Source organism: Sapajus apella, unplaced genomic scaffold (genome assembly GCF_009761245.1).
Source record: "Sapajus apella isolate SASKATOON/1434 unplaced genomic scaffold, GSC_monkey_1.0 scaffold164, whole genome shotgun sequence".
Taxonomy (NCBI): Eukaryota; Metazoa; Chordata; class Mammalia; order Primates; family Cebidae; genus Sapajus; species Sapajus apella.
Genome location: NW_022437104.1, coordinates 206595 through 227131, shown reverse-complemented (window position 1 = coordinate 227131; position 20537 = coordinate 206595). Strand labels below are relative to the sequence as shown.

Below are 20537 nucleotides of genomic sequence, written 5' to 3'. Positions count from 1 at the left end.
TAAATGAGTCACTGGTCTATAATAATTCTGAAATCCAGCTGGGAAAATGGAAGTTTCCTGATTAGATTTCAAGGCCTGGGAATAGTATTCTAAGGCTCTGCCCTCTGACCTTTTCATTCTACCCTCTGTGCCTGCCTTTTTCAAGAAAGGCAGCGCATGTTTGCAGCTGAAGTTTCCCCAGTCTGCTTCCTGCCAGTAGAATTTTGGGGGTCCAGTGGCTTTTTTTCATTTTGTCCTGTCTGTAATCAGCTGCCACCAAGGAATAGTTCCATTAGAGGGGCTTGGGTTTCTCTTCTGTTGGCAGGTTGGGCACTCAGCAGTGGCTTATAGCCAGATTGGTCTTGATGGAAGTCCATATTGTGGAGCCCATGCATAACCTCCATGCCTGCCACCATGGCCATTTTGTTCAGGAGTCCATTGGGCAAAGAAAAGGGTGAGAGACAGAGACTGACTAACAGCACAGAACAGGACACCTACCTGTCTACTTGATTGAGGTCCTCTTCTGCAGTGGACTCTGGTGCTCATTTATGTGGGACATGAATATCTGCCTATTCCAAGAGGGACATCCATATGCTCTTCCTCAGACCTCATCAATAATATTTCAGTCCTGTTATTTCCAAGTTCATCATTTAGCTGAATCATTAACTACTCATGAAACAGTGGAAACCTATCTATACCTCCGACCAGCTATGTGACCTGGCAGTTGTCCTACTGTGAGAATTTCCCTTCTCACTGTCCTTCAGGATCAGCCCTAAGTGGGGCTGTAACACTACAGTTAGCTACTTCCAGCAGGGCCAGCATATCATGCAGGGTCATGTGTAAACCAAGCTGGATATCCCCTAGTCACCTAGTCACAGGGAATTCCCCATGAGGCCTCAAGTGTGGGCAAGAGAGGGATGGCAGTACAGCAGATTGGGAGTATTATTCGCCTGCTCAGGCAGCTTATTCATCTCCTAGGCCTGTTTGTATAACTCGATTCTATTCAGTGGCAGAGTGCTACTGCACATAGATAACTTCATGGCTCGATGGTAGTGTTAACACACAGCTCTCAATGGGGAGCTCAGCTTCCCCAGGTCACTTGGAGTCCTGTGCTCAGGCATTCATTCACAATGTAGATCCACTTTTCCGTTTTTATCTTTCTCTGCTTCTGGAACTTTTGTTATCACAATATTTCTACCTCCAATTGTATCCCCCATTTCTTGAGTCTTTAACTTGCTCTTCAGCTGTAGTACTCCTCCCCTTTATGCCATCTATACTGTGTAGATTCCAATAGTATATCCAGAACAGGAGAAATCACCACAGGATTTCTCCTGGGCCCAGTGTAAGAAAGACTCAGATCAAAACTTCATGTATAACCCCATCCCAGTCTGACTGATGGGCCACAGTGGCAATCTGGTTCACCAGAGATTAACATTAATTCTGAACCAACATCCAGTGTATTTCAAAAGGCCTGAATATTTCCCTGTCCCCAGTGTACAATGACTGTGGCTGCAGGTCTCTGTGAGGAAAGCAAGGAGGGAGATTTCACCATACACATGTGTGAAGTGTAGCAAGGTCCTTCTTTGAATGGACCCTCCCCTTCATTCAAGGGACTCTGGTCTATGAGCTGGGGAAGAGGCTGGAATGCCACATTTTTAAGGATAAGATCAGGCCTCCGTTTTCCAGAGTAGAAAATTATTGGGGTTATATAACAACTAGGACTTTGTTAGGCTGTCCATCTATTTTGGTCCTAGGGAAACTATGCTTAATTATCCACTGTTACAAACCTTCACAGCTCAACCCTGATTATTGCTATGGCTCTGCTGTCCATTATAAGAACCAGACCCAATTTCTCTCTGGAGATGAACATCACCTCAATTGAAATCAGGGAGCCCATTCATGATTTCTCACCATGACCCTCATCTACAGAAATAAATCATTGCAATGCTTTATAATTTCATTCATGGACTAGTTAAGGTAAAGCTAGCTCCTGGGACAGAAAATTTTCTGAGATTTAAGACAAGTTTACTTCTTGCTTCTGTAGTATTACAAAGCAGGTGTTAATAATTGGGCTTCCCTCATTTTTTTTTTTTTTTTTTTAGACGGAGTTTCGCTCTTGTTACCCAGGCTGGAGTGCAATGGCGCGATCTCGGCTCACCGCAACCTCCGCCTCCTGGGTTCAGGCAATTCTCCTGCCTCAGCCTCCTGAGTAGCTGGGATTACAGGCACGCACCACTATGCCCAGCTAATTTTTTGTAGTTTTAGTAGAGACGGGGTTTCGCCTTGTTGACCAGTATGGTCTCGATCTCTTGACCTCGTGATCCACCTGCTTCGGCCTCCCAAAGTGCTGGGATTACAGGCGTGAGCCACCGCGCCCGGCCCGGGCTTCTCTCTTCTAAGTGATGATTCAGAGGCCTAGGCACTTTCTCTCCATAAGGTCTGCTATCTTCAAAACATGATCATCATTGTATTTATTGTCATCTCCATCCTAGATAGCCAGAAGAGGAAAAGACCATGTGGGAGGTTTCTATGAGTCGGATGTAGCACATGTCACTTCTCATATTCCATTAGCTAGAACTCAGACAATGGGCATACCCAATTGTAAGGAACACTGACAAAATGTAATCTGAAATTGTCCCTAGAAGGAAGAGGAAACAAATTTAATGACCACTTAGCTAGTCTTTACCACAGTGTTTTTCTCAAAGTCCTGTGAAAAGGAATGTCAATGTACACATAGTCAAGGGGTTAGTTGAATGTGTTACACATGATTAATTGATTTCAACATAATTATTGCCCTAAAAGATGGATTCCCCTGCCTACACTGTACCATGGAATTTCTGGCACCTTAACCTCATTTAATACAAGCTACTATTGAGTCCAGGTTTTGGTCAATCAATAGAACAACTCTTAGAAATACTCCTAGCTGCTTCAGCTAACCAAGTACAACCAGGATTGCTGATGAATGCACCCATACTGAAAAGTTTGGCTCTACCCAAACCAGATGAAAAGACATCACAAGCAAAGAAAATTACAGACCAATATCCTTTATGAATATAGATGCAACATCCCCAGCAAAATACTAGCAAACTAAACCCAATAGCATATTAAAAGTAGGATACACTTTGGCCAAGTGGGATTTATCTTAGGAATGCAAGAATGGTACAACATATGAAAATCGATCAAGGTAGTAACATCACATTAATAGAATGAAGTAAAAAAAAAACATGATCATCTCCATTGATGCAGAAAAGGCATTTCAGGCTGGGTGTGGTAGCCAGCACTTACAATCCCAGCACTTTGTGAGGCTGAGGTAGGAGGACTGCATGAAGTCAGGAGTTTGAGACCAGCTTAGGCAACATAGCAAAATCCCATCTCTACAAAAAAATTTAAAAAATTAGCTGGGCATGGTGATGTGTGCCTGTACTCCCAATTACATAGGAGGCTGAGGTGGGAGACTCCCTTGAGTCCAGGAGTTTGAGGCTGCAGTGAGCTATGATGGTGCTACTGCATTCCAGCCTAAGTGACAGAATGAGACCCTGTCTCTTAAAAAAAAAAAAAAAAACGAAAAGGCATAGAGCTAATAAGCAAATTCAGCAAAGTTGCAAGGTGCAAGATCAACACATAAAAAGCAGTTGTGCGTTTATATACTAGCAATGAACAATCCAAAATGAAGTTAAGAAAGCAATTCAATTTACAACAGCATCTAAAAGAATAAAATATGAAGGAATAAATTTAATTGAGGAGAAAGACTTGTACATTGAAAACCATGAAACATTGGTGAAAGAAATTAAAGATCTAAAGAGATGGAAAGGCATATCATGTTCATAGATTGAAAAACTTAATACTGATAAGATGTTAATACTAGCCAAAGTGATCTACATATTCAACACAGTCTTTATGAAAATTCCAAGGGCCTTTTTGCAGAAATGAAAAAGGTGATCCTCATTCATATGGAATTATAAGGAGCCATTAATAACCAAAACAATCTTAGAAAAAAAAGAACAAAGTCAAACAGCCAATTTTTTTTTTTTTTTCCAAGACACAGTCTTGCTCTGTTGCCCAGGCTGGAGTGCAGTGGCATGATCTTGGCTCAATGCAGTTTGAGGCTCACTGCAACCTCAAACTCCTGGGCTCAAGTGATCCTCCTACTTCAGCATCCCAAGTAGGTGGGCTTAATGCCACCACACACAGGTAATTTTTTTTTTTTTTTTTGAGACAAGGTCTCACTGTGTTGCCCAGGCTGGTCTCAAACTCCTGAGCTCAAGCAATCCTCCCATTTTGGTCTCCCAGTGTTGGGATTACAGGTGTGAGCCACTGTGCCCAGCCACCAATTGATACAAGAGTGCTAAGTCCATTCAATGGGGGAGAGATTAGTCTCTCCAACAGATGGTGCTGGGACAGCTGGATTTACACATGCAAAAGTATGAAGCTGGACCCCTACTTCACACCATATACCATTAACTCAAAATGGATTAATAACCTAAATTTAAGTGCTAAAACCATAACCTAGAGGAAAACAGGAGTTAATGTTCATGACCTTGGATTTGGCAACAGTCTCAGTTGTGACACTACAAGCATGAGCAACAACAGAAAAAAAAGGACAAATTGGACTTCATCAAAATTAAAAATTTTGTGCATCAAAGGACATCGAGAAAGTGTAAAGACAGCCTACAGAATAAGAGAACATATTTGCAATTATATATCTGGTAAGGATTTACTATCCAGAATATACAAACAACTCCTACAACTCAACAACAAAAATTCAATTCAATTTAAAAATGGGCAAAGGAGGCCAGGTGCGGTGGCTCAAGCCTATAATCCCAGCACTTTGGGAGGCCAAGGTGGGTGGATCACCTGAGGTCAGAAGTTCCAAGACCAGCCTGGGCAACATGGTGAAACCCAGCTCTACTAAAAATACAAAAATTAGCTGGGTGTGGTGGCATATGCCTGTGATCCCAGCTACTCGGGAGACTGAGGCAGGAAAATCACTTGACCTGGGAGGTGGCGGCTGCAGTGAGCTGAGATCATGCCACTGCACTCCAGCCTGGGCAACAGAGCAAGACTCTGTCTCAAAAACAAACAAAAAATGAGCAAAGGATCATGTCTTTGTGATTAATAAGAAAAAAAATGGGCAAAGGACTTGAATAGATATTTCTCCCAAGAAGATACAAAAATGCCCAAAAAGTTGGGGAGAGATAGCATGGGGAGAAATGCCAGATATAGGTGATGGGGAGGAAGGCAGCAAATCACACTGCTATATGTGTACCTATGCAACAATCTTGCATGTTCTTCACATGGACCCCAAAAGCTAAAATGCAATTTAAAAATGCCCAAAAAGCACATGAAAAGATGCTCAACATCATTAGTTATTAAGGAAATGCAAATCAGTTACCACTTCACACCCACTAGAATGACTATAATAATAATAATCAAAATAATAAGTATTGGAAAGGATGGGGAGAAATTGGAGTCCTGGTACAGAGAATTATCGTATGACCCAGCAATTCCACTCCTAAGAATATACCCAAAAGAACTGAAAACAAGGAGTCAAAACAGATATTTCCAAACCAGCGTTCTTTGCATCATTATTCACAATAGCCAAAAGATAAAAACAACCCAAATGTCCATCAACAGATAACTGTATAAACAAAATGCGGTATATACAAATACTGGAATATTATTCAGCCATAAAAGGAATAAAGATTGGACACATGCTACAACATAGATGAACCTTGAAAATATTATTCTAGCAGAGTGTGGTGGCTCACACCTGTAGTCCCAGCTACTCAGGAAGTGGGAGGATCACCTGAGCTCAGGGGGGTTGAGGCTGCAGTGAGCCATGATTGCTCACTGCACCCCAGCCTGGGTGACAGAGTGAGACCCTGTCTCAAAGAAAATATTCTAAGTGAAATAACCCAGACACAAAAGGACAAATATTGTATGATTCCACTTAAATGAAGTTATCTAGACTAGGCAAATTCATAAAGACAGAAAGTAGGTTAGAGACTATCAGAGGCTGGGGGTAATAGGGAAATGATTGCTTATTGGGTATAGAGTTTCTGTTTGGGGTGATGAAAAAGTTTTGGAACTAGATACTGTAGTAGTGATGGTTACCCAACATTGTGAATGTAATTAATGCCATATAATTGTACACTTAAAAATGGTTAAAATGGAATTTTTTAAGACAGAGTCTCGCTCTGTCGTCCAGGCTGAAGTGCAGTGTAGCTATATCGCTCGCTGCAACCTCCGCCTCCTGGGTCCAAGTGATTCTCCTGCCTCAGCCTCACGAGTAGCTGGGATTACAGGCGCCTGCTACCATGCCTGGCTAATTTTTGTATTTTTAGTAGACATGGGCTTTCACCATGTTGGCCAGGCTGGTCTCGAACTCCTGACCTCTGGTGATCCATCTGCCTCAGCCTCCCAAAGTGCCGGGATTACAGGCATGAGCCACCATGCCCTTTCAGAAATTTTTATGCTATATATAGTTTACCACAATAAAAAAGTTTGGCCCAATCTAAAGTTACACTTCTTTTTCCCTAATCTATTATCCATAGAATCAATTCTCACACATATTATGGAAGTTTCTTTTCTTTTTCTTTTTTTGTAGACATGGTCTCACTCTGTCACCCATATTGAGATTTCTGCCAATATAAATTAACTATATCTTCTTATTTGTGTGTGTGCTTTCTTCTCATAGGTTTGACTTTACTTCCTAGGACACGCAGTAATCTGAATTCAGTAATGGATCTGGAGGCAGCAAAAGATAATATGGGTGGATCTTGAAAAGATTAGCCAGTGAGAGGGTTCTCAAGTCAGGCAGGACCAGCCCCAGAGACTGGGGAAGAAGGGCTGCTTCTGCTGCCAAGGGAGACTCAGTGAGGGTTGGGGTTTAGGGTGCTCAGATCAATCCAAATCAATCCTGATGTTCCTATTTCTATTCTCAAGGTCCCATTTTTCCCTAATCAGTGGCCATGTTTTTGCCTGTGAGACCTGGAGAGCCTGTGAATTCAACCTGCGTTGTAGTTCAGCAACCTCCAGGATTTGGTTTTATGTCTCATTTCAGGCTACATCAGTCCTGTGCCTGGAAGATGTATATGTATATATAAGTATGCATGTATACACACACACATATATATGTGTGTATATATACGTGTGTGTGTGTGTGTGTGTTTTTAGTAGAGATGGGGTTTTCACTATGTTAACCAGGCTGGTCTCAAACTCCTGACCTCCAGTGATCCACCCACCTCAGCCTCCCAAAGTGCTGGGATTACAGGCTTGAGCCACCACACCTGGCTCAGATTGCCTTCTTTCACTTATTAGTATGCATTTAAGTTTCTTCCATGTCTCTTGGTGGCTTGATAGCTCACTTACATTTATTGCTGAATAACGTTCCATTGTCTGAATGTACCACAGTTTATCCATTTACTTACTGAAGGGCATCTTGGTTTCCAAGTTTGGGCATAAATATCTATTGCATGTTTTTATGTAGACATAAGTTTTCAAATCACTTGGGCAAATACCAAAGAGTGTGATTGCTGAATGGTAAGATAAGAGTATGTTTTGTTTTGTAAGAACCTGCCAAACTGTCTTCCAAAGTGGCTGAACCATTTTGCATTCCCACCAGCAATGAATGAGAGTTCCCGTTGCTCCACATCCTCATTGGCATTTGGTATTGTCGGTGTCCTGGATTTTGGCCATTCTAATAGGTATGTGGTGGTATCTCATTGTAATTTGCAAACCTTAATGACATTTGATGTGGTGCATCTTTTCACATACTTATTTGCCATCTGTATATCTTCTTTGGTAAGGTGTCTGTTTAGGTCTTTTGCCCTTTTTCTTTTTTATGAGGTGGGGTCTTGCTATGTTGCCCAGGCTCATTTCAAACTCCTCAGTCAAGTGATCCTCCTGCCTCAGCCTCTCAAGTAGCTGGGACTACATGCATGTGCCACCATGCTAGGTGTCTTTTGCCTGTTTTTAAATTGGGATGTTCATTTTCTTATTGTTGAGTTTTAAGAGTTATTTATGTGTCTTAGATAAAAATACTTTATCAGATATGTCTTCTGCAAATATTTTATACCGGTCTGTAGTTTCTTTTCTCATTCTCTTGACAGTGACTTTTTTTTTTATCCTTTAAAATATTTAATCAAAATTAAATTAATTATATTTAATTAAATTTAATTTCCAGGATACATGTGCAGGATGTGCAAGTTTGTTATATAGGTAAATGTATGCCATGGTGGTTGGCTGCACCTGTCAACCCATCACCTAGGTATTAAACCCACATGCATTAGCTATTTTTTTATAAATTGCATTTTAGATTTTGGGGTACATGTGAAGAACATGCAAGATTGTTGCATAGGTACAAACATGGCAGTGTGGTTTGCTGCCTTCCTCCCCTTCACCTATATCTGGCATTTCTCCCCATGCTATCTCTCTCCACCTCCCCACCCCCCCGTCCCTCCCCCATTTCCCCCCAACAGACCCCAGTGTGTAGTGCTCCCCTCCCTGTGTCCATGTGTTCTCATTGTTCAACACCCACCTATGAGTGAGAACATGCAGTGTTTGATTTTCTGCTCTTGTGTCCGTTTGCTGAGAATGATGGTTTCCAGGTTCATCCATGTCCCTACAAAGGACATGAAAAACCAGCTCCTGGATTTATTGATTTTTTGAAGGGTTTTTTGTGTCTCTATCTCCTTCAGTTCTGCTCTGATCTTAGTTATTTCTTGTCTTTTGCTAGGTTTTGAGTTTTTTTGATCTTGCTCCTCTAGCTCTTTCAATTTTGATGCTAGGATTTCAATTTTAGATCTCTCCTTGCTTCTCATGTGGGCATTTATTGCTATATATTTTCCTTTAGAGACTGCTTTAAATGTGTCGCAGAGATTCTGGTATGTTGTGTCTTCATTCTCATTGGTTTCGAAGAACATCTTTATTTCTGCCTTCATTTCATTGTTTATCCTGTCAACATTCAAGAGCCAGTTGTTAAGTTTCCATGAAGCTGTGCGGTTCTGAGTTAGTTTCTGCATTCTGACTTCTTACTTGATTGCACTGTGGTCTGAGATACTATTTGTTATGATTTCCGTTCTTTTGCATTTGCTGAGGAGTGATTTATTTCCAATTATGTGGTCAATTTTAGAGTAGGTGTGATGTGGTGCTGAGAGAATATATATTCTGTGGATTTGGGGTGGAGAGTTCTGTAAATGTCTATTAGGTTTGCTTGTTCCAGGTCTGAGTTCAGGTCCTGGGTATCCTTGTTAATTTTCTGTCTGGTTGATCTGTCTAATATTGACAATGGGGTGTTAAAGTCTCCCACTATTATTGTGTGGGAGTCTAAGTCTCTTTGTAAGTCATTAAGAACGTGCCTTATGTATCTGGGTGCTCCTGTATTGGGTGCGTATATATTTAGGATCGTTAGCTCTTCTTGTTGCATTGATCCTTTTACCATTATGTAATGTCCTTCTTTGTCTCTTTTGATCTTTGTTGCTTTAAAGTCTATTTTATCAGAGATGAGAATTGCAACTCCTGCTTTTTTTTTGCTCTCCATTTGCTTGGTAAATCTTCCTCCATCCCTTTATTTTGAGCCTTTGTGTATCCTTGCGTGTGAGATGGGTTTCCTGGATACAGCACACCGATGGGTTTTGGCTTTTTATCCAATTTGCCCTTCTTTGTCTTTTGATTGGGGCATTTAGTCCATTTACATTTAGGGTGAATATTGTTATGTGTGAATTTGATGCTGCCATTTTGATGCTAGCTGGCTGTTTTGTTCGTTAGTTGATGCAGATTCTTGATTGTGTTGATGCTCTTTACCATTTGGTATGTTTTTGGAGTGGCTGGTACTGGTTGTTCCTTTTTATGTGTAGAGCCGCTTTCAGGAGCTCTTGTAAAGCAGGTCTGGTGGTGATGAAATCTCTGATTACTTGTTTGTTCGCAAAGGATTTTATTTTTCCTTCACTTATGAAGCTTAGTTTGGCTGGATAGGAGATTCTGGGTTGAAAGTTCTTTTCTTTAAGGATGTTGAATATTGGCCCCCACTCTCTTCTGGCTTGTAGGGTTTCTGCTGAGAGATCTGCTGTGAGTCTGATGGGCTTCCCTTTGTGGGTAACCCGACCTTTCTCTCTGGCTGCCCTTAGTATTTTCTCCTTCATTTCAATCCTGGTGAATCTGACGATTATGTGCCTTAGGGTTGCTCTTCTTGAGGAATATCTTTGTGTTGGTCTCTGTATTTCCTGGACTTGAATATTTTCCTGCCTTGCTAGGTTGGGGAAGTTTTCCTGGATAATATCCTGAAGAGTATTTTCCAGCTTGGACTCATTCTCTTCGTTGCATTCAGGTACGCCTATCAAACGTGGATTAGGTCTTTTCACATAGTCCCACATTTCTTGGAGACTTTGTTCATTCCTTTTTACCCTTTTTTCTCTATTCTTGCCTTCTCGTTTTATTTCATTGAGTTGATCTTCGACCTATGATATCCTTTCTTCTGCTTGGTCAATTCGGCTGTTGAAGCCTGTGCATGCTTTGTGAAGTTCTCATGTTGTGTTTTTCAGCTCCATCAATTCACTTATATTCCTCTCTATGTTGTCCATTCTCGTTAGCATTTCATCGAATCTTTTTTCAAAGTTCTTAGTTTCTTTGCATTGGGTTAGAACATGTTCTTTTAGCTCACTGTAGTTTCTTATTACCCACCTTCTGAAGTCTGATTCTGTCATTTCATCACACTCCTTCTCCATCCAGCCTTGTTCCCTTGCTGGTGAGGAGGAGAACACCTCCCTTTTAGGAGGAGAGGTGTTCTGGTTTCGGGTATTTTCATCCTTTTTGCGCTGGTTTCTTCCCGTCTTTGTGGGTTTATCCACCTGTTGTCTTTGTAATTACTGACTTTCAGATTGGGTCTCTGAGTGAACTTCCAGTTTGTGGATGCTGAAGTTACTTCTTTTTCTTAGCTTTCCTTCTAACAGTCTGGCCCCTCTGCTGTAGGACTGCTGAGGTCCACTCCAGGCCCTGCTTGCTGGAGGATCACCTGCAGCAGCTGCAGAACAGTAAGGGTTCCTACCAGTTTCCTCTTCTGCTTTGTCCCAGAAGGATGCCCGCCAAATGTCAGTCTGTTCTCTCCTTTATGAGGTGAGTCCTTGGATATACGGGGGTCAGGGAGCTGCTTGAGGAGACAGTCTATCCTTTATTGGAGCTCAAGTCCTGAGCTGTGAGCTCCATTGTTCATTCAGAGTTGCTGGGCAGGTATGTTTAGGTCTGCTGCAGCAGAACTCATAAACTCACTTTTTTTTTTTCCCTCCAGGTGCTCTGTCCCAGGGAGTTAGGGCTTTATTTATGAGTTTCCGTTGTGCTGCTGCCTTTTTTTTTCTTTCAGGGCTGCCCTGCCCAGCTAGGAGGCAGCCTAGTCACTGTCTGCCTGCAGAGGCTTTGCTGAGCTGCTGTGGGCTCCACCCAGCTGCCGTGTGATCTTCCCTGCAGTCCTGTTTATATGGGTGTAGTTAGAACTGCCTTGGCAATGGTGGCTCGCCTCTGTTATGGCGGACTCTCCCTGTAGTGGCAGGTTGCCTCGGTGACGGTGGGTTGCCTCAGCAATGGCGGGCTGCCTCAGCGATGGTCAGACTGCCTCCATCCGTAGTGGTGGAGTGTCTCAGTAATGGCGGACGCCCCTCCCCCTCAGAGCCGGACCATCCCGGGTTCAGCTGTGCTTGCTGTGAAACTCAGCCCAGAGCGTTTTCAATTACTGTTTTTGTTTTTTGTGGGGTGGGGGCGGTGGGACCAGCTGAGCCTGATCACCTGGCTCCCTGACTCAGAGTCTTTTTTTGTTGTTGTTGAACGGTCGACTGTCTCCCAGTGTTCCAGTCGCCTGTTGAAAAGGCACCGGGATCTCCTGTGCCGCGACTCACTGAGCCAGCTGAAACAGCGGCGCTGAGATTCCTGGCAGTTTTTTTGCCTAGGAATCTCCTGGGCTGGCTCGCTATTTCAGATGAATGGGCGACTCTGCCGTCTCAGAGCTCCAATCGCCAGCTAAGAGGGCACTCGGACCAGTGTCTTTTGTACGGAGAACCGCCGCGCCAGGGCGTGGGCAAAGCGGCCGCGTTGGCTGAAACAGCTGCGTGCCAGCCGAAACAGCTGCGCTGGCAACCCATGGGGCTCCTCCGCCTGGGAATCTCCTGGTCTGTGGGCAATAAAAATCTGTCTGGAAATGAGGCGTCCCCTCACCCTCTGCACTTTCACTGGGAGCTGCAATCCTGAGCTGTTCCTAGTCGGCCATCTTCCTCTACGGTCCCTTTTTTTTTTTTTTTTTTTTTGAGAGGGATTCTCTGTCATCCAGGCTGAAGTGCAATGGCATGATCTTGGCTCACTGCAACCTCCGCCTCCCAGGTTCAAGCGACTCTCCTGCCTCAGCCTCCGGAGTAGCTGAGATTAGGCACCCGCCACCACGCCCAGCTAATTTTTCTATTTTTGTATTTTTTTTTTTTTTTTTGGAGATGGAGTTTTGCTCTTATCACCCAGGCTAGAGTGCAATGGCACCATCTTGGCTCACTGCAACCTCCACCTCCCAGATTCAAGCGATTCTCCTGCCACAGCCTCCTGAGTAGCTGGGACTACAGTTGCCTGCCACCACATTTGGCTGAATTTTGTATTTTTGGTAGAGACAGAGTTTTACCATGTTGGCTAGGCTGGTCTCGAACTCCTAACCTCAGGCAATCCACTCACCTCAGCCTTTCAAAGTGCTGGGATTACAGGCGTGAGCCATCATGCCTGGCCAACAGTGTCTTTTGCAGAGCAGAAGTTTTTAATCTGAATGAAGTCCAGCTTATCAATCATTTCTTTCATGTATCATGCCTTTGGTGTTGTACCTAAAAAGTCATTGCCATACCCAAGGGCACTTACTTACATGTTCTCCTATGTTATCTTCTAGGGGTTTTATAGTTTTGCATTTTACATTTAGGTGTATGATCCACTTTGAGTTAATTTTTTGAAGGGTGTAAAGGAGATTTCTTTTTTGAGGGCAGTGAAATAAGCTCCCCAGTGTCTGACCATGCCTTGAACTAGAAGCTTAAAACCATGATCTTGCCTTTACAAAGTTTTTCCTTAATTATGCCAGCAATATGTATTTTTGTTGTTCATAAATGGTCAAAAGATACTACCTATTATTAGACTAAAACAAGGTATAGCTTCTCAAACGCAGCATCACCTAGAGACAAAGAGTGAAAAGGCCAGTCATGTGTATACTTTAAAACACCCGTATATACACATATACCCTCAGGTCCAATACAGGCAAATGTTCTCCATGCTTTGCTTTGAAAGCAGGAAACATTGAGTTGCAGAGGTTCTAAAATACAGAACATATTGAACACATCCCAGGCATTTAAAAAATGCACTGAAATAGCAGGAATAAAGTTTTTTTTCTGGCCAGTCATGGTGGCTTAGACTTATAATCCCAACACTTTGGGAGGCCAAGGCAGGAGGATCGCTTGAGCCCAGGAGTTCAAGACCAGCCTGGGCAACATAGTGAGACCCTGTCTCAACAAAAAATAAAATTATTAGCTGGGCATAGTACCATGCACCTATAGTCCCAGCTGCTCTGGAGGTTGAAGTAGGATGATTGCTTGAGAACAGGAGGTTGAGGCTACAGTGAGCAGTGATCACACCACTGCACTCCAGCCTTAGTGACAGAGTGAGACTCTGAAAAATAAGTTTTTTTCTTAAAATATTTTGATCCAAGCCAAATCAAAGAGTACATTAGAACAGACCGGAAAGACGTGTACAAGTAGACCTGTTTCCTTCTCAAACATTTAACAATTATTAAACATAGTTGAGTCCGTTGAAACCAAATGATATAACTGATTAGTACTCCAAACAAGAATCTGTTGTTTCTTAGTGTCTTTGCATAGAAGTTTCACAGATGCAGGGACTTTACTTACCCGAAAGATCATTCCTGTTACATTTAGAGGGCATTCATACATTGTTTCCTGTTTTATTTGCCTTTTAAAATTGTGAAACATGACACATACAGGAAAGGTTACGTGTAAACATTTTTTTTTTTTTTTTTTTTGAGAAAGAGTCTTCTTCTGTTGTCCAGGCTAGAGTGCAGTGCAGTGGTGCAATCTCAGCTCACTGCAACCTCCACCTCCCAGGTTGAAGCGATTCTCCTGCCTTAGCTTCCCTAGTAGCTGGGACCACAAGTGCCCATCACTGCGCCTGGGCTTTTTTTTTTTTTTTTTTTTTTTTTTTTTTTTTTTAATAGAGACGGGGTTTCACAATGTTGGGCAGGCTGGTATCGAACTCCTGACCTCATGTGATCCACCTGCCTCAGCCCCCCAAAGTGCTGGGATCACAAGTGTGAGCCACCGCGCCCAGCCAAATCGATTTTTTAAAGAGATAAGGTCTCACACTGTTGCCGAAGGTGTCTCAAACTCCTGTCCTCAGATAATCGTCCTGCCTCAGTCTCCCAAAGTGTTGAAGATTACAGTCATGAGGCAGTGCACTCAGCCTGTGTAAACATATCTTAACAAGCAACTACCTAGGTCAAGAAAAAGAAAATTACCAAAGCGAAAAGCTTCCCTGCATGTCCTGTTCTTATCACAACTCCCTCTCCCCAGCTCAGAAATAATGAGTACCTGACATATTTTTATCTTTTAAAAACTTTTTATTATGAAAATGTCTGAATGTAAACAAAAGTACAGTATGCTAAAATTCCCATGTATTCATCATCAAGCTTCAACCACGTTTTGTCACATTTGTTTCCTATAACCACCTTTCTCTCTGTATCCCTCCCTCTTCCCCCCCTCCCTCTCTTTCCTGGACTGTTTTAAAGCAAACCCCAGATATTATGTCACTTCATCCCTAAGAACTTAAGCATGCACCTAAAAAAGAAGACATTTCCTTATGTAATTACAAAACCATTAGTAACCTAACAAAATTCACAATCATTCCTTACTGTCATCATAGTCAAATGAATGTCACTAGGTTCAGGTGTTCCAAAATTAACTAAAAACATACTTTGAAAAATTATGGACAAATTAAAAAAACATTTTTTTTAGATGCAGGGTCTTGTTTCATCACTCAGGCTGGAGTGCAGCACAATCATAACTCACTGTAATCTCAAACTTCTGGGCTTCAGTCTTCCTCCAGCGTCAGCCTCCCGAGTAGCTGGGACTACAGGCGTACACCACCACACAGGGCTAATTTTTAAAAAAATTTTTTTCAGAGCAGTTGTGAAAGTTTATTTAAAAGCCTTAGAACAGTAAGGAAAGGAAAGAAAAGAAGGAAAGTACAACTTGGAAGAGGCCCAGGTGGGTGACTTAAGAAATGAAGTGCCCCTAATTTGAATTGTTTTGCTTTGTTGCAGTCTGCTCTCCAACTTCCAGCCTCAAGTGATCCTTCCATCTCGGCCTCCCAAAGTGCTGGGATGACAGGTGTTAGCCACCATACCCGGCCAAAATAGATCTTTTAATAGTTAGATTGTTTGATTCAGGATTCAAACATTGACTTTTACGGTCACCACTTCCTTACTTTTCTTTAACATTTTACCACCTAAGCATGACTTCCTATTTGTTTAGTTTAGATTTTCCTGTTTTTATTAACATCATAGAGTCATACAGCATGTATTCTTTTGTGTTTGGTTTCTTTCATTTAACATTATACTTTTAAGGTTTATCCATACTTTAACATATAGCTGTGCTTTATCTTCTTGCCTGTATAGTATTGAAATCAACCCAGTTTTCCCCCTGAACTGAAACTTGAGAAACTTACATTTGTTTTTATCTGAGTTCATTTCTCAGGAAACCAACCATCAGGCCTCCCAGAAAGAATTGAAGAACCAAAACTTCCCATATCACCACATCCAGACAACGAGACACACCTGCCGCCTGTTGACCAACTCCTCTTCTTTATACCTCCTGAATTTCTGTTTTCCTGCATATGGTTATGGTGAGACAACAGATCCCTCATCCAACCACGTGCTGCCTGTTGACCAGCTTCTCTTCCTTACCCTTCCCTAATTCTTGTTTTACATTCCTTCCCTACTATATAAACTGCTAATTTAGTAAGTTGGAGAGATGAATTTGAGACTGGTCTCCCATCTCCTGGCTGACGCTGGCATTAAAGCCGTTCTTCCCTGGCAATACTAATCTCAGTGATTGGCTTTCTGTGCATCAAGTAACCAGACCTAGGCCAAACCCCTGGTGTTCGGCAACAGTATTTCATTGTATGAATCTACAATAATATATCAACTCTAATTTTGAAAGGCATCTGGAGCATTCTGATTTGGGGCTGTATAAACAATGCTGCAAGAACATTTTTGTACATATTTCCTAGTATACATAAGCATACGTTTATTTATTTTATTTATAGGCTCACTGCAACCTCTGCCTCCCAGGTTCAAGCCAATCTCCTCCCTCAGCCTCCTGAGTAGCTGGGACTACAGGTGTGAACCACCACGCCCAGCTAATTTTTGTATTTTTAGTAGAGATGGGGTTTCACCAAGTTGACCAGACTGATCTCAAACTTCTGACCTCAGATGATCCACCCTTCGTGGCCTCCCAAAGTGCTGTGCTGGGATTACAGGCGTGAGCCACTGTGCCTGACCATAAGCATACATTTTTGTAGGGTGTATGACTTATTGGGACAAAAGGTATACACATCTTTAACTTTTCTAGCTAGTGTCAAACTTTTCTGAAGCAGTTTTACTCCAACCAGCAGAGTATGAAAGATTCTATTATTCCACATATTTCCCAACCCTTGGAACAGTCAATTTTAAATTTTTGCCAAGCTGAGGATTGTAAAATGGTATCTCAAGTGGGTTAAATTGGCATTTTCCTGATATCTAATGAAGTTGAGCACCTTTAATATTTTTTTTCTTTTTAGAGACAGGGACTTGTTCTGTTGCCCAGGCTGGAATGCAGTGGCATGATCATAGCTCATTGTAGCCTCATACTACAGGGCTGGGCTCAAGCAGTCCTCCTGCCTCAGGCTCCTAAGCAGCTGGGACTACAGACATGCCACTATCATGCCTGGATATTAAAAAACATTTTTTGTAGAGATGGTCTTGATAATGTTGCCCAGGCTGGTCTTGAACTCCTGGCTTCAACTGGTCCTCCCACCTGGGCTTCCCAGGTTGCTGGGATTGCAGGCATGAGCCACCACACCAGGCCTACCTTTTCATATTTTTTACTGGCCATTTGAGTACTCTCTTGTAAAATGCCTGTTCAACTCTTTGGCATATTTTTCTATTGATTATCTATCTTTCTCTTGTTGAATTGCAGAACTGTAGAACTTCATCTTACAATCTGGATATGGAATCTGATTTTAAGTGATGCAGACATGTTTTCCCATTTTGTGGCTTTCCTTTGCACTGTTTATGGTCTCTGGGTGAAGAAGTTATTATTTTTGATGGAGTCAATTTTATCGGTCCTTTCCTTTCGTGATTTGTACTTTTGGTGTCTTAAGAAATCGTTTACCATCCCAGGTCCAGCATGGTGGCTCATGCCTGTAATCCCAGCACTTTGGGAGGCCAAGGTGGGAGGATCACTTGAGGCCAGGAGTTTGAGACCAGGCTGGTCAATGTAGCAAGACTCCTGTCTCTATTTTTTAAAAAAGACATCTTTTACTATTCTAATGTCAAGAATATTTTCCTGTGTTGCCTTCTTTGCTTTTCACACTTAGGTCTATAATGTACCGGGAATTATTTGATTTTTAAAAAATGTATGATGTGAACTAAATAGCCAATTTAGTTTTAGTTGTTTTTTTTTTTTTTTTAAACTGGACACCTAATTGTCCCAGTACCATTTGTTGAAAAGATTGCCCTGCTTCTACAGCTCTATGGGACACATTTTTGATAAATCAAGTATGCATGGATTCATTTTTCTTTTTCTTTTTTTTTTTGAGATGGAATCTCACTCTGTCACCCAGGCTGGAGTGCAGTGGCACGATCTCAGCTCACAACAACCTCCATCTCCTGGGTTCAAGCAATTCTCCTGCCTCAGCCTCCCAAGTAGCTGAGATTATAGGCATCTGCCACCATACTTGGCAAATTTTTGTATTTTTAGTAGAGTTAGGGTTTCACCACGTTGGCTAGGCTGGTGTTGAACTCCTGACTTCAGGTGATCCTTCCACCTCGGCTGCCCAAAGTGCTGGAATTACAGGCATGGGCTACCATGCCTGGCAGGATTCACTTTTCTTTGTGCCAATACTATACGTTTTTTGTTTTTTTTTTTCTGAGACACAGTTTCACTCTTGTCGCCCAGGCTGGAGTGCAATGGCGTGATCTTGGCTCATGGCAGCATCCACCTTCCTGTTTCAAGTGATTCTCCTGTCTCAGCCTTCTGAGTAGCTGGGATTACAGGCGTGTGCCACCATGCCCAGCTAATTTTTTTGTATTTTTAGTAAAGACAGGGTTTCACCATGTTGGCCAGGCTGGTCTCAAACTTCTGACCTCAGGTGATCCTTCTACCTCAGTTGTCCAAAGTGCTGGGATTACAGGCATGAGCCACTGCGCCCGGCTGCCAATACAGCAGTCTTAATTACTATAGCTTTATTTAAAAAAAAACAAAACAACAATAAAAAACCCTTAACATCTGAGAGAGCAAGTCCTCCGTCCTAGTTCTTCAGGAGTCATGGCTATTCTTAACCTTTTTCATTTATATTAATATATACATTTTAGAATCAGTCAAGTTCCACCAAAACAAACCAACCAACCAATCCATAAGGGTTTAATTGGAATCTGTAGATCAACTTTGGGAGAACTGGCATTCTTGTAATATTTAGTTCACCAGCCTATGCACATGAATATGGTGTATCACTCCACTTATTCACATTTTTTTTTTTTTGAGAGAGAGTCTCACTCTGTCATCCGGGCTGGAGTCCAGTGGCTTGATCACAGCTCATTGCAGCCTTGACCTCCCAGGCTCAAGTGATCCCACTTCAGCCTCCCAAGTCGCTGGGACTACAGGCACCTGGCACTACACCCAGCTAATTTCTAAAAAATTCTGTAGAGACAGAGTCTCACTATGCCCAGGCTACTGTTGTATTCATGGGCTCAAGTGATCTTCCCACATTGGCCTCCCAAAGTGCTGGGATTACAGGTGTTATTTAAATCATCTTTCTTTCTTTGTTTTTTGAGAGAGTCTCACTCTGTCACCTAGCTTAGAGTGCAATAGTGCGATCTTAGTTCACTGCAACCTCCACCTCCCAGGCTCAAGCGATCCTCCTGCGTCAGCTTCCCAAGTAGTTGTGACTACAGGCATGCAGAAATTTTTGTATTTTTTGCAGAGACAGGGCTTCACCATGTTGCCCAGGGTGATCATCTTCTTTAATCTCTTTTGCAAGTTCTAGAGTTTTCTCCAGAAAGGATTTACACATCCTCTGTTAGACTTACTTCTGAGATCTCTAGGTAATTGATTTTTAAATGCTATTTAAATGGTAATTTTTTTTGTTTTGTTTTTTAGCTGTATTTGTTGTATATAGAAATACAATAGACTTTGTAAACTGATTTTGTATTCAGCAAACTTTATTCCTGGGATATTTATCTCCATTCTTCAAACATTTTCTTGTATTTATTTATTTATTTATTCTTTGCTATTATCAAAATGCTGACACTTCTCCATTTCTGTTTTTTTTTTTTTTTTTTTTTTTTTTTTCGGAGTTTTAATATTTTTTTTCTTGTCCTTTTTTTTTTTTTTTTTTTTTTTTTTTTTTTTGGGACGGAGTTTCGCTCTTGTTACCCAGGCTGGAGTGCAATGGCGCGATCTCGGCTCACCACAACCTCCGCCTCCTGGGTTCAGGCAATTCTCCTGCCTCAGCCTCCTGAGTAGCTGGGATTACAGGCATGCACCACCATGCCCAGCTAATTTTTTGTATTTTTAGTAGAGATGGGGTTTCACCATGTTGACCAGGATGGTCTCGATCTCTTGACCTCGTGATCCACCCGCCTCGGCCTCCCAAAGTGCTGGGATTACAGGCTTGAGCCACCGCGCCTGGCCGTTTTCTATATTTTTATTCTTTCCTGCTGCTTTCTGGGAGAGGTCCTCAGTCTGATCTTCCAATTCACTCATTCATTCTTCATCTGTGGTCAATCTATTTACCCCATCTATTGTGTTCTTTCTTTGAACTATATATTTTTCATAGCTAATATTTTCACTTTTCCATGTCTGAAGGAAGGTGAGGGAAGATCCCGGAGAAGGTGATTATGAACTGTCTGGAGAGATGAATAGGGGTTTCTCTGGTCGTGAGAGGGAGGAGAATCCAACTGGGAGTTCAGCAGTAGCTAAGGCCTGGAAACCAGACAGCGGGCTCCGGCTTATCCTGCTGGGAATGGCTGGGGCACGGGAAGTAAGACGGGAAGGAGATCAGGTGGAGAAAGGCAGGGCTTTATATTTTATAGGGCCAGTGCCATTGAAGCTTGTGGTTATCCTGACTTGTGACCCCTGAAGACTGTGGTGGCCTCCAGAAAGATGGCAGCTTCAAGGCAGTGTTGGTCACCCAGCTCTTTGAGGTGAAGAAACTCACCTGCCCCCACCACCACATCATGCTCCAGCACCATCTCCCGTCCCTTCCCACCTGCCAGAAGGTCC

At 42.3% G+C, this 20537-nt stretch overlaps 1 protein-coding gene and 1 long non-coding RNA gene across 3 annotated transcripts in view; both read left to right on the top strand.

Moving 5' to 3' along the window:
• The window catches only part of KDM5C (lysine demethylase 5C), a 53429-nt gene extending 37338 nt beyond the window's left edge, over window positions 1-16091 (top strand). The window contains exon 27 of one of the 2 annotated variants that reach the window (XM_032267048.1): window positions 15750-16091. In XM_032267048.1, the coding sequence (XP_032122939.1) occupies window positions 15750-15968 (219 nt within the window). In that variant the 3' untranslated portion in view covers window positions 15969-16091. The other variant, XM_032267050.1, reaches the window with a different exon arrangement.
• Window positions 7163-14987, top strand: LOC116542230. Its single transcript, XR_004265126.1, has 2 exons — window positions 7163-7210; window positions 14395-14987. It is a non-coding gene; the product is annotated as an uncharacterized LOC116542230 (long non-coding RNA).
• Window positions 16092-20537: the final 4446 nt, after the last annotated feature.